Below are 13,599 nucleotides of genomic sequence, written 5' to 3' on the forward strand. Positions count from 1 at the left end.
GTGTTTTTAGTGTAGTTGTGCGGCCCTCTGATCTATTTCGTGGGATGTTGGAAATTGGAAGCTCCTTCTCAAAAGCAGCGATTTTACGGAGCTTGAAACCCTCAAGGGTCAGAAATCCTGTAGGCAAGTGCTATGGTAGAACAGTGTTCACGTGGTCCCTTTAGCACTCATTTTTCTACAAGATCTTCAGAGTTTTTATCCTTTAATGGTATAAAAACTGCTCATGTTTTTCTAACGTCTTCGTTGCTGCAGGTTATAAAGTGATGCCCAGGCGGTTATTAATGCAAAATAAGCTATTTTAGAAATTTGCCTTGAATCAAGGCAAGTTTCTTACAGTAACAGACTTAACGTAATTTGAACACTGATGTTTACTCGTAGGAGAATCTGACCTCAACGGAGCAATAACAGAAGCAGGAAAAACCTATGAAGAAATCGCCAGTCTTGTAGCAGATCAGGTAGGAGTGTTACGAACGCGCTGAGGTCGTGTGTGCAAACACATTGTTTCCATCACCGCTGAATTTTTTTCTTTTCTGCTGAAACAGAACTGCTGGTGCTGCAGGCCAGTACCTGAAATTACTATTAATATTTTTAATGTGCTTTCATCATCTTTTCTACTGTGTGTCAGCTGAGGGAGAATGTCATGGGAGGGTATTTCTGTTGAATCAGAAAGATCAGTCTGGTTTCTAAAATACTAAAATGATTACTTTCTCTTTAAGCATGTTCCTTTTCTGATGTCAAGTGAGCTGTCTTTATTACTGATATAAAATAATGAGATCAAATCAAGGACAGGGTTTCTGCCTTCCCCTGCATCCCCCAGGTGGCTACAGAGTCCAGATCTTGCTGTTTCCTTGTCTTGACGTGCAGTTGCCTGTTTCAGTAAAAATCTGGCTTCCATACATCCTGACTGGTGTCAGTATCCAAATCATAAATTGATGTTTAGTGTCTCAAGCCTAAGGTCTCCAAAATGCAGATGCTCTTGATCTCAAGGTTGAGTCTGGAAGCTCTTAAAACAGCTTTCCAGGTGAGCAGCTGAGGAGATGCAGGTGTGCATGTAGGCATCAGTAAATGTCATGAGATTGTGGCTTAGCAGGGCTATTGCCAGGCCTGTAACGATTCCGCAGTGACAATTTGGGGCAAAACTCCTCACTTCCTAAGTTAGTCTTCACTAAAACAAAGAACAGAGGCAGTGGCTTGCTGGTGCTCAGTGCCTTACTCTGAAGAGCTTATATTTTAATCAGAACTTTTTAAATATGAAAAACTTGCAACAAACAAGATTTTGGGTTGGGTTTTTTCTATTCTTTCCTCCCCTTTTTTTCCCCCCCTCACCCTTTTTTGGCATCATAGTTTCTTTTCTGTGACGTTAATAAGCCACAGATGCTTTTACTAATGCTTACGCTTTCTTTGTTAGCCCAAGAAAGATCTTCACTTTTTGATGGAAACAAATCATGAATATAAGGGATTTCTTGGTTGCTTCCCAGACATCATAGCAGCTCATAAGGTAGGTGAGATGCCTTTCCTTTTGAGGGCTGGGCTGCAGGAAGATGCACAGTGACAAAATGGTGGTATGGTGCACTGCGTTCATGCAGCAGCCTGGCCCCTGCTTCCAGAAACACGGAACGCTTCCGTGAAACTGGCATGTGGATTTTTAAAATAAAAAGTACTTAGAGGGCAGGGAAGCCAGAACTTGTCTTGTGATTTGAGAATATCGTGACTTTCTGCTATAGTAGAGCTCGAGAAGCTTCATCATTTTCTTCATGTCCCGATGTGGGGAATAGCTGTAGTGTGAATTTGTAGTATTTGAATCTGCCGTGGTAGCTAATACTAAACCATACCAGTATTGCAGGAAAAATTGGGTGCACTTACATGACATTAGCTTTCTGATAAATAATCATGCACTGCCTAAAATTTTCTTTAATAGTAAAAAATAGATAATAGGGCTAACTTTTTTGGAGGGGGAGGGAGGGGAACCAACAACCCACCAGCAACAAAAACCAACCACTTTGTTCTCTGTAATATGAAACCATCAAATAACAAAACCATAAATTTAGCTGTTGTGACTACTTTTAGATATTCTGCTTTTTTTTTTTTATCCTAGAGTCTTTATGTTCATGTGCCTGCTGTAACATATTTCAGGAAACTAAAAATTTTGAAGTATTAAACAAGTATACACGCTTTGGTATTTTTTTTTACCACTTGAAGTGTTAAATACATAAAACAAGAACATACTTCTGAGAGCAACAAAGATGAAAGCATATCAGATTCATGTGTGCTTTCTTTGGGATGTTTACAGTCCCTCGTCCCACAGAATCCTCGGGGAAAAATACCATAAAAGGAGAAGAAATGTTGTGAAAATTGAAACATAAGCCTACTGCCAAGACATGTGTAAATAGATTCTCTTGAATGTTGTTTGGCACAAACACTGTGAAGGGGGAGGCGGTTCTTTTTGTGCTTGTTGTCTGTGTGACACAAGGATTTTCCTGAATCCAAAGCTGTAAATTGCAATGGATTGTAGTCTCTTGGAAAAGAGTTTGTCTCATTTTGTATAATGTGCAGATAAGGTGGTACAGGCATTCGATAGCTTGAGGCTTTTGGATGTCTGTTGTGTTGGTCACGTGTATTTTGCAACTTGGTCCTTTTGTCCTTTCTGTGTGTATATCGACAGGCTGGGAGAGTTGGGGCTGTTCAGCCTGGAGAAGAGAAGGCTCCGGGGGGATCTTATTGCAGCCTTCCAGTACCTAAAGGGGCTACAGGAAAGCTGGAGAGGGGCTTTTTACAAGGGCGTGTAGTGACAGGACAAGGGGCAACGGATTTAAACTGCAAGAGGGCAGATTTAGATTGGATCTAAGGAAGAAATTCTTCGCTCAGAGGGTGGTGAGGCACTGGGACAGGTTGCCCAGAGAAGTTGTAGATGCCCCATCCCTGGAAGTGTTGAAGGCCAGGTTGGATGAGGCTTTGGGCAACCTGGTGTAGTGGAGGGTGTCCCTGCCCATGGCAGGGGGGTTGGAACTGGATGATCTTTGAGGTCCCTTCCAACCCAAACCATTCTGTGATTCTATCCTTGTGGATTACTGCCTTTACCAAGTCAGTTCCCAGTGACCCTGTTCCTGCCTGCTCTGAAGGCACTTTTGCAAGCTGTTAGGGCACTTGAAAGCAACAGAATGAAATAACAAACTCGGGGGAAAACGTGGGAAGGCAGAATTGGTCATTGTGTGTGGTGTGCAAGCTCAAAATGTGGCCAGTGGCGTTTTAGATGACTGTAAAGACCTTTAAGTTGGCTACTCTTTCAATCTCCCTTTTTAATCTTTCTGCATTTGGTTTCTCCAGGGAGCAATAGAAAGAGTGAAGGAAAGTGATAAATTAGTTGCAACCAGTAAAATAACGCCACAAGACAAACAGAACATGGTGAAGCGCGTGAGCACCATGGCTTATGCACTACAAGGTAAGCCAAATTTGGGGCTCAGTGGCAGTGTTGTAGGCCTCTGAAGGACATCTCTTAAGTAACAAACTTGGGAAGAGAATCTTTGTTCTACCAGGAATGACAATAAGAGCGAGGCGTGGGTTTGTTTCTGGTTTTTTTTTGTGACCTGCTTAGATTTTCCTAAAATTGCGGTTATTTTTTGCATTGTTGTCTTTCAAATCCTGTATTGCTATTGCAAAAGAGACATGTTTTGGAAATACAACTTCAAAACAAAACAAAACAACAAATAACCACCCCAGACTGATTCTTTCATTTTGAAGTGATGATGTCTCAAAGAAGCAGTGTGGGCCCTGGTGCAGGAATCAGTTCGTCACGTGCAGAAGTGGTTTTCCGACTCATGGTTTAGTCAGATAGGATCCAGTTGACATTCACGTTCTCGTGGATAATGTTTTACTTCCCAGATATTCTTTGAACGAACTTTTCCCTCCTCAGGCTAGAGATGCTGTAAATACAGGACGTAGCACAGCACACTTGGAAAACCAGGGAAGGGAGGAGTCAGGGTTCAGGCTGCAGGAATACCGAGCCCTGAGGCAGGTGGTGATACCGACTGCAGCGGCACTACTCCCTGCGGAGGGAGTTCCATCTTTTCTAGCTGGCTCAAAGCCAGGAGCAGTCCGTAGTTACAGCACAAAGCCAGCAGCACACGAAATGGATTTTAAAAGCAACCAAGAAAACTCCCCACTCCCTTCTCCTTCCTGGTTACAGTGAGGACTGGGCTGCCTAAGTGGAGATCCTGGGAGAGGCCTCTAGGATGACCTGTACAACCTAGACTATTTCTTCTCCCTCTGTTGGTATCTCAAAATAGATTTCACTTTTTATTTTAGCCATAAGCTGGGATCTGACAAGAGATGTACGAAGTGGTGAAAGGTGTTACGGATTCAGTTTTAACCTGTTTCTCAGGTTTCTACGGAAACAGCCTCAGTCAAGAGTGAATCAAACACTACTGGCTGTATCTTTTTTCTTTTTTTTTTTTCTTAACTAAATATTTACAGCTGTGGCTTACAACCTGATGTCTATACCCTTTGAAACCTGCATGTCCTAGCCAAATTCTATTGGAAACACTTCAGGAAAGAGCAGTTACCCCAGTAGGAGAAAATCCTGCTTGTGTTTGGTATCAAGTCTTTGTACACCTGAGTATTGTAACAAGAGCCTGGTTTTGCCCAGGAATTGTCCATATTTTAGCAGTGAGTAGTTGACACCCTACCAATTTTATGAGTAGCTCCATCATAACTTGAGTGCTGCAGGCAAAACATTTTAAAGCACGAGAACAGTAACTCTGCTGGCAGGGCCGGGCACCGAGCTTGTTGCACAGGAACTAACCTGAACTGAGTGAAACTGTTCCAATTACAAATGCTTCTCTGAAATAATTTGCAGCTGAGATGAATCACTTCCACAGTAACCGGATTTACGACTACAACAGTGTCATTCGCCTGTATCTGGAGCAGCAGGCACAGTTCTATGAAACGGTAAGGTGTAGTATTTCAGTCCCACTTTCCTGGCACATACTGTGCTGCTGCTTTTGTAAGAAATACTTGCAGGATTTTATCATCTTTTTGGTATGAGCCTCTCCCAGACAGCAGGTATTTGAAGAATTCTACCTGTAAAAAAATAACAGAACAAAGAGTGAGTTAAAATGATTTTTCCTGCAGATACTATCCTATGTACATGACTGTCATATTAGACCTATTAGACCTAAAAAAGTGTTGAGAAACATTATTGACAGCTTGATTTTATTTTTTTTTCAAATGCTAGTGCTGAGATTACAAAGAATGTTAGCTGTGATGTGCAGTAAGACTTGCTGCACTGAATACAACCATAAACCATTCGAATGAAGCTTCCCTCCCGTAGGGTGGGAGGAGGAAGGGGAACCTCTGTGATTTCAAGCCTGGTGTGTACGAGTGTGGGGTGGGAAGGACTTGGAGTGGTTTAGGTGACTTTATTGGCTACGTTGACTGAGCACTTGACCTACAACCTTAGTTCTCATTTAACTTTGTCCTTATGTGTGTATCACTTGTGGGTTTTTAAATGAAAGCTGAGAATGGATTTTCTAATGCGATTTGCTGGTAGAACATGTGAGTCCGAGTGTGCTGGAACCCGACTTCTGTCACTTAGGGGAGTAATACAAGCAACTGGTTGCCCTGTACAGCGATAAAAGGTGACAGTGGGGCTTCAGAGAGGTACCTTCAGTGGATGAGAACTTCAGGTTTCCCATCAGGACACCTTGCTCAGTTTCTCTGACACATCTGATGGGGTTAGGCATAGGTTTCTCCCTACTTTCTTTCAGTCTCTTGACCAGTCTGTCCCAGTTCTGGTTGCAGCCTCACCAGTTCAAGGAGGTAACAGTACATCTCTCCCCTAGTACAGGGACTAGAACCATGATCACATGTTGGGTGCTGGCTACCATCAGAGCTGTGGGAAGAGCACAGGAGCTCTGTTCTGATGTGTAGCCTTGTTTCATCATAAACAATTTTTGTGAAAAATCCAGCTTTGTGGCCTCCTGCACAGTGCAGTGCTAGATAACCTACTAGGCAGGATGACAGCCCTGCCTACGATACGTTCTCCAACGTGACCTGAGTGGTGGAAGCACAACGTGAACAGGGCACAAAGTACATATACAAGAAGAAAAGTCTTTATAATGGAATGCTTCGGGAGTCCTACATACACAAATCTGCAGGAAAAACTGCAGTTTTTCAGAGAATGAGAGAACAATTTGTTTATTTCTTAGCCTGCAGTCTTATTTCTGCACAGTGTAAAGTGACTGCATACTAAATACATTCTGTTTCTTCGTTTCAGATTGCACAGAAGCTGAGGCAGGCACTCAGCCGCTTTCCTGTGATGTAGAGAATGAGGAGTAGCCACCAGTAAAGAACAGCTCCAAAGTGCTTTTCTGATGTGGGGGCAAAGCTAACAAAACTTTGCCAGCCAAAAAAAAAACCACACCAAAAAACCACCACCAACAACAAAAATCAGCTGTAGAAAAAGAAAATTATTTAAAATCTTACTTTATCAGCCTAAATCATAAGATAAAGTTCTCCTATCTTAAATGGTCTCCCATTTGTATCATTATTTAAATAAAAACAGCTAGATAATGCTGTCAGTTAAAGGGATCTGAATTAGCAAACTGGTATGTTGCCATGGACTTCATGCAGACTTGCGTCTATCAGGTATTGATTAAGAGTTTTTGGAAGAACATCAGAGTTAGGAATTTCTATCTTCCTTTTAAGTGGGGAAGCAGACCAGCTTGAGAAACTGACTTTAATACTCGTTATATTCAGCTCTCCTGCGATTCAGTAGCCAGGAAGAATTATATTGGCCTATGTTCATGATAATCTCCTGAAGGAACGCTTGGTTCCAAGTTTTGCTTCCCGTACGCAGCCATGGCACACTGCTCCCACTGGGACTTCTGGGAAACATCATCCATTCTGCCCTTTCTTTTTTCCTGCTGACTAAATCTTGTACTTGTGGCACGACACCTCAGAGCTTACACCAGGTCCGTCCTTTCTCGCTACGCACTGTGTGAGAAGATAAAGTACAAACCAGGAAAGAGCCATTCGGGAAGGTGGGAAAAAGTTCTCTGTACCGGCACTTGGACACCCACCGATGCTGTGCCGTAAGGCACTGGTGTTCCTGCACAGGGCCAGCTTCCCTCTTACCTCTCAGAGCTGTAGGTGTGTCAGCAGAGGGGACACTGTCACATCTAGTCCCCAATTCCAGCTAAGCTCAGATGTTCATGAATAGCATGGTATGCTCTTGGCTTGAGTTAACTTTTTGTTACCTCCTGAAGCAAACAAAGGTCACAAAAGTGCTGAATAACACTGTTAGTTGTCACATAAATTCTGTGCTTTGGTCACTGTCTCTTACCAAGCAGCCCAGTGCCCTCTTCCACGCAACTGAAATATCCTTGGAGACCTGGACTTTCCAAAACGAAGTCGTCACCACCCGCCCTGTTCACAACGGGCACCAACTACAGTCGTGCATTTCATGCCATCAGCAAGCAGGAAAGCCAAAATGCAGTTTTTGACAACACGTGCCTCGAAAAATCAATATTTTAGCAACAAATGAGTTTTTTAAAAAGGCGTTTTGCCAATAAGCCATTGTAAGTGCCGGGTACCGTGTGCTGGTGGAACAGGTGCCTTACTCTGTTTTGCATTGCCGTCACTCCCGTGCGTTAGAAAAAAGCTGGGTCTGCCTGGAGGGCCTGGAACCAAACCAAACCGGACTGAACCGGAGTCGAGATGCTTTCCAGTGTCACGGGTTTTGTTCACGTTTTCTAAACCTTGGCTTCTTCTCCTCCCAGTTTTAGTGGTCCGCTTCCAAACTTCCGCCGCGCAGCGTTGTTCGATACAGCCGTTGGAATATGTACAGATTGTAAAGAATGTGTATAAATGTTGGGCACCAAATGGAAGATCTGCTTGCGTGTAGAAGCAGCTTATGTAAGAAATTGTTACCATGTGTACAGTAAATTCTGAAATCACTTTTTCAAGCCAGCATTTTTTTTTTTTAGCATTTGTATAATTCACTTTTTGGTAATGAAATCTCTTTGTAACAGACTTAATTTGGGAGGGGGAAGGGGGGGTCTTTTTACAAATCTTTAACTAGCTCCATGTGCACTAAAGTTGAAGGTTCTTTATCTTGAACAGATTGTTTTGGAATCGAAGTGTAAGCTGTGCCTTCTCGGTGCAAGGAAGCTATGACAGTAGCAACTGTGTCAAGAGATGCAACATTTTGGCAAAAAAAAAAAAAAGAAAAACTGTTTAAAGACTTCTAGGAAAATGAAGTTAAACTGATAATAAATATTTATGTATATCCACAAGACTATTTTATTTTTTTTCTTTGACATCACCACGTTGCTTTTTAACAGGGTGCTGCAGCATGGGGCAAATCCTCCCTGTGGTTTTTCATCAGCTGAGGTATGAGGAAGCATCCGGGTGTCTTCCACAAAGCAGGCATGGCAACTGAAGGGTGTACTAGTGCCAGTGACTGCACACCAGCAAAGGCCAGTATGTTGAGAGCTTTCAGTATTCAGGCCAGTCCAGCTCGTGGTGGATGGAACCCTCCTGACTGCAAATAAGTAGTGGAGCACAGTGCTGCTGTGTATTCCTGGCTTTGTGTCAGCGTGGTGTTGACCCGGAATAGAAATTAGATTGTCTTGGGTGCTTGTTTTTGAAATTGGGCATGAATAGTGGCATAGTCAGGTCGGGTGAGTTGGGAGCAACAGCAGATCCTCGCACTGAGGATGCAGTCGTAAAACCAGAATAACAAGTTAGAGTAAGAACTGAGCAGTGCCCTCCTGAATTTCAGTTGTCACAGCTGAATAATTAATCTCTGGAGTATCGAAACGCTTAATACTCTTTCCTGCCGTATGCTTTTCTCCGAGGGTGAGCCAAGCACTGGCATTATCCCAGTGACTTTGTAAAAGACATTAAATGCCTGAGCTGTTTGGTTCAACTTCATATTTTAATTGCTTATTCTGTTTCTGCTAAAATACTAAATTCATTTTTTAACAATAAAAATGTAGCTATCCAGAGGGGAATGCTGCCTGTATTTCTCGTCTGCAGTTAATCCCACATGGAATGGGACTGCAGCAGCAGGCATTGTTGTTACTGCAATGTATGGCACATTTTTGGAAGAGTACTGTCAATTAGAGTATTCTTTAATACTATAATGAGGCATAAGGACTGGAATTTGTACATTACTGAGCAATTTCTGGTTTACATGACATAGTAGTCGAGAAAGTATTACCATAACATACATTTTATTCTGTAAATTGTGATTAAATAATATACATCAATTGTACTGTACCAAAATTAGCCTTGTTTAGTGCAGCAAAATAACTCAGACTAAGCCTTGTGAAGGGAGAGACGCATCTCTGTGCCATGGGTTGGGCAGCTGACCACCACGGAGCTGTCTGCTCCTCCCTGCTGCCACCGCGGGATGTGGAAGAAAGGTAAAACTTGAGGGGTGAAATAAAGACAGTTTAATAGGACAGAAAAGGAAGGGAAAATCATAGAATCACGGAGTGGTTCGGGTTGGAAGGGACCTCAAAGATCATCCAGTTCCAACCCCCCTGCCATGGGCAGGGACACCCTCCACTACACCAGGTTGCCCAAAGCCTCATCCAGCCTGGCCTTGAATACTTCCAGGGATGGGGCAGCCACAGCTTCTCTGGGCAACCTGTGCCAGTGCCTCACCACCCTCAGAGTGAGGAATTTCGTCCTTATATCCAATCTAAATCTGCCCTCTTTCAGTTTAAATCCATTGCCCCGTGTCCTGTCACCACATGCCCTTGTAAAAAGCCCCTCTCCAGATGATCATAAAAAACCACATGAATCTAATAACTGTAGTCAGCACACACAGATCTGCCTTTTAAGGCAGCAGGTTGCTTCAAAGTAGTCATTTTGTAGTGGTTCCTCTGCAATATGTTGTATCCTGTCCCATCCAGGACTTCCGTTTCTGTATCGGGGCAGCCTTCGGAGCACTTCTAGGATTAAACTGAGTTTAGTTACTCTGTCTTCTAGGAGGCTTGTGAAGCTCACGGAGCATCTCTGCTTTTATTCAGGCATGTTACAAACTCTGCGCATCAATGTTTCCATGTGGAAAAGATCTGCGCCAGTTCTGGCCCTTCCATGTAGAGTGCAATAAACCTCCAGGACCAGCCAAAGTCTATTTCAAATTTCTGGAAGGAGTAAAGAGAGAATTCAGCTGAACTCCTACCAAAATAGGCAGGGAATATTATTTGGGGTAGCTACTCTGTAAGAAGAGCACAGGAAAGCTGTCATTGTACCCATCTTTTTCAAAGACACCGGAAGCGACTGCGGGGATAACCCAGCAGTAACTCTCCCTCAGCACCAGCATCACTCATGACAGAAACCAACCATCAGGGCATAGACTGGGCAAAAAGCAGCAGAGAACCAAGCGGGGAGAAGGAGAGACAAGAAGAGAGGTGGTGGATGCTCCATCCCTGGAGATGTTCAAGGCCAGGTTGGACGAGGCCCTGAGCAACCTGATCTAGTTGGAGATATCCCTGTTCCTTGCAGGGGGGTTGGACTAGATGACCTTTGAAGGTCCCTTCCAGCCCTAACCGTTCTATGATTCTAAGAGGAAGGGTAATGACAGCATAATGAAGAGAAAACAGTGTCAGTCACGAGGGCAATCCAAAGAGCTAATGGAGTCATTAAACCAGCAGCAAACAGACCTTGCAACAGACCTTGCACGAGGTGAACGGTGGTGGACTGGGTGCCTGACGGAAGCAGGGCTGTTATTTTTGGCTTCAGAGGGGAAAGACATAACACTGGAGTCATACTGCAGCCTCCCCTGCCCACTCCAAAATTTGTTATAGATGGCACTGTAATTCTCACACCCGGGAGCTGGCTGCCCCCCAAATCCACAGCTTTGCTGAGCTTTTTCAGCCTCACCCACACGCAGCTTTCCCACCCCACTGCCTCTGCTGTGCCAAGCTGCTGAGATGATTTTGGCCTGCCCACGTTCTGTGCTCGCTCCTTGCCATGCACACCAGCCAGCCCAGGTCACTGGTACTACTGGGGTACTTGTAACAGTGGCTGGTACCAAAAGCGAGGAAATGTCGTAGGAATCACAGAATGGTTTGGGTTGGAAGGGACCTCAAAGATCATCCAGTTCCAACCCCCCTGCCATGGGCAGGGACACCCTCCACTACACCACGTTGCCCAAAGCCTCATCCAACCTGGCCTTGAACACTTCCAGGGATGGGGCAGCCACAGCTTCTCTGGGCAACCTGTGCCAGTGCCTCACCACCCTCTGAGTGAAGAATTTCTTCCTTAGATCCAATCTAAATCTCCCCTCTTTCAGTTTAAAGCCATTGCCCCTTGTCCTGTAAAGGACATCATCTTGTAATAAAGTTGCTGAGAAGGACAGGAACACCTGAGCTTTATCTCCCAATGCGATTTTTACAAGATTTTTCAAAGTTCACAAAAAAACCACAGTTTAAAAAACCCCCAAACCCTCAGTCTTTGAGGTAAATGAATATGTTCTCCTTCCTTCATGTGAACGTGTTATTATACTGCTTCTTGCTTCCTTTGTTGAAACCCTTCCTATACATAAAAATTAATGGAAAGGGCTTTCTAAACCATGACATAGTACCACAAAGCAAAATATTGGAACAGGCTGCCCAGGGAGGTGGTGGAGTCCCCATCCCTGGACGTGTTTAAAAACCGTGTGGATTTGGTGTTGAGGAACATGGTTTAGGGACCCTGACAGTGCAGGGTGAATGGTTGGACTCGGTGATCTTGAGGGTCTCTTCCAACCAGATGATTCCATGATTCTATGAAAGCATCTGTTTATAAAATGAAATGAGAGAAACGGGCCTAACTTCAATTTAAAAGCACCACATACGTTTGTAGTGGAAACAACTAAAATGGAAACAATGTCGACGTGATACCAGAATCACAGAATCATAGAATGGTTAGAGTTGGAAGGGACCTCAAAGATCATCGAGTTCCAACCCCTGTGCCATGGGCAAGGACACCCTCCACTACACCAGGTTGCCCAAAGCCTCATCCAACCTGGCCTTGAACACTTCCAGAAGAGCAAATCTATTTGTGCAAGACAGTTGGGGTTGCTTTCAGAGGGTGACTGAATATTTGGCTTTTTTCTGCGTGGGCTTGTACCTGGCATACAACCAGTGGGCCATTAGCATCTGCTCTGTATGCTCCTTTTTTCTGATGTGTAGTCTCTATTACCTAACAGGACAAAATAACTAAAGAGTCTTGTGTTAACAGAATTCACTTACAAGTTAATTATAGTTAATTAATAAGGTCCGGGGTGACCTTATAGCAGTCTTCCAGTACCTCAAGGGGGCCTACAAGAAAGATGGGGAGAGGCTGTTCAGGAGGGCCTGTTGTGATAGGACAAGGGGTAATGGTTTTAAAATAGAGGGAGGTAGATTCAGGTTGGATATTAGGAAAAAATTTTTTACCATGAGAGTTGTAGAACACTGGAACAGGTTGCCCAGAGAGGTGGTGGATGCTCCATCCCTGGAGACGTTCAAGGCCAGGTTGGACGAGACCCTGAGCAACCTGATCTACTTGGAGATATCCCTGTTCCTTGCAGGGGGGTTGGACTAGATGACCTTTGAAGGTCCCTTCCAGCCCTAACCATTCTATGATTCTATGATAGTAAGAGGGATCAGAAGCTAACATTTTCCTCAAGAAATGAAGTGTACTGCGCCACGAAAATTATCCAGGTATATATGAGGCCCTGCTGTGACCTGACGGACTGCATTTTCTCCTCAACTTTTCCAATTATCGCGTGACTTGGTGAGTCTCAAAAATACAAAATTGGTTTTTATTCATTTTTTTTGAAAATGAAGAAAAACATTGCAAATTAATAAAAACATTTTTTGAGGTTCATCTTCTGTATCAGAATCAGCTTTCGGTTATATTCTTCCATTTTCCACCCTTGTATTCACCTGTTGCTGGCTGGCTGGCTAGAACATCTTAACACATAACGAAACTCACAGATTTTGAAAAACCAGGAAAACTCTGTTCTTCTTACTTACAAATATGGAGCATCAACGGAACAGTTCAATTCTTATTTAAGAATGAAGTTAGGAATGACTTTGCTGCACAAGACAGTCTCTTCCGGTATCCTGTCCGTGTAGATATTGAGCAGTTCACTTTAAATTTGAACTTTCCATTTTGTTAAGCATTTTGGTTTTCCTATCAGGAGTTCCAGAAAATTAGGCAGGAAGCAGTGGAAAACTGTGGCTTCTTAGTCCTTTGAACACGAGAGAGGAATACCTACCACTAATCATAAGCATGGCAGTCTGGAAGAAAGAATAAAAATTTTATCTGGTTGTCTGGTCACTCTTACTGCCTAAATAAACGCCGGCTGACTAATGCTGCTCATCTGCACATAGTTTTGGGATGAAGGAACTTAAGCTTTAAAACAGCTGCTGTTACTGAAAATAGTCTTAATACGAAAAGGCCAGTATCTGTGAGTGCAGTCCATCTACCTCTCCAGACAGAGCTCTCTCAATTCTGTGTTCAGCTCCGGAGTCCCCAACACAAGAAGGACATGGAGCTGCTGGAGCAGGTCCAGAGGAGGCAACGAAGATGATCCGAGGGCTGGAGCACCTCTGCTCT

The 13,599-nt window shown here is 43.7% G+C and overlaps 1 protein-coding gene across 1 annotated transcript in view; it reads left to right on the forward strand.

Moving 5' to 3' along the window:
- SNX9 (sorting nexin 9) overlaps nucleotides 1-6,322 on the forward strand; it is a 71,232-nt gene extending 64,910 nt beyond the window's left edge. The window contains exons 14-18 of the mRNA XM_086632004.1: nucleotides 379-455; nucleotides 1,409-1,498; nucleotides 3,325-3,439; nucleotides 4,853-4,944; nucleotides 6,272-6,322. Of these exons, the coding sequence (XP_086488130.1) occupies nucleotides 379-455; nucleotides 1,409-1,498; nucleotides 3,325-3,439; nucleotides 4,853-4,944; nucleotides 6,272-6,319 (422 nt within the window). The 3' untranslated portion in view covers nucleotides 6,320-6,322. The remainder of the gene's footprint in view (nucleotides 1-378; nucleotides 456-1,408; nucleotides 1,499-3,324; nucleotides 3,440-4,852; nucleotides 4,945-6,271) is intronic.
- The last annotated feature ends 7,277 nt before the right edge of the window (nucleotides 6,323-13,599 follow it).

The sequence above is a fragment of the Tauraco erythrolophus genome, chromosome 2, assembly GCF_009769465.1.
Source record: "Tauraco erythrolophus isolate bTauEry1 chromosome 2, bTauEry1.pri, whole genome shotgun sequence".
NCBI lineage: Eukaryota > Metazoa > Chordata > Aves > Musophagiformes > Musophagidae > Tauraco > Tauraco erythrolophus.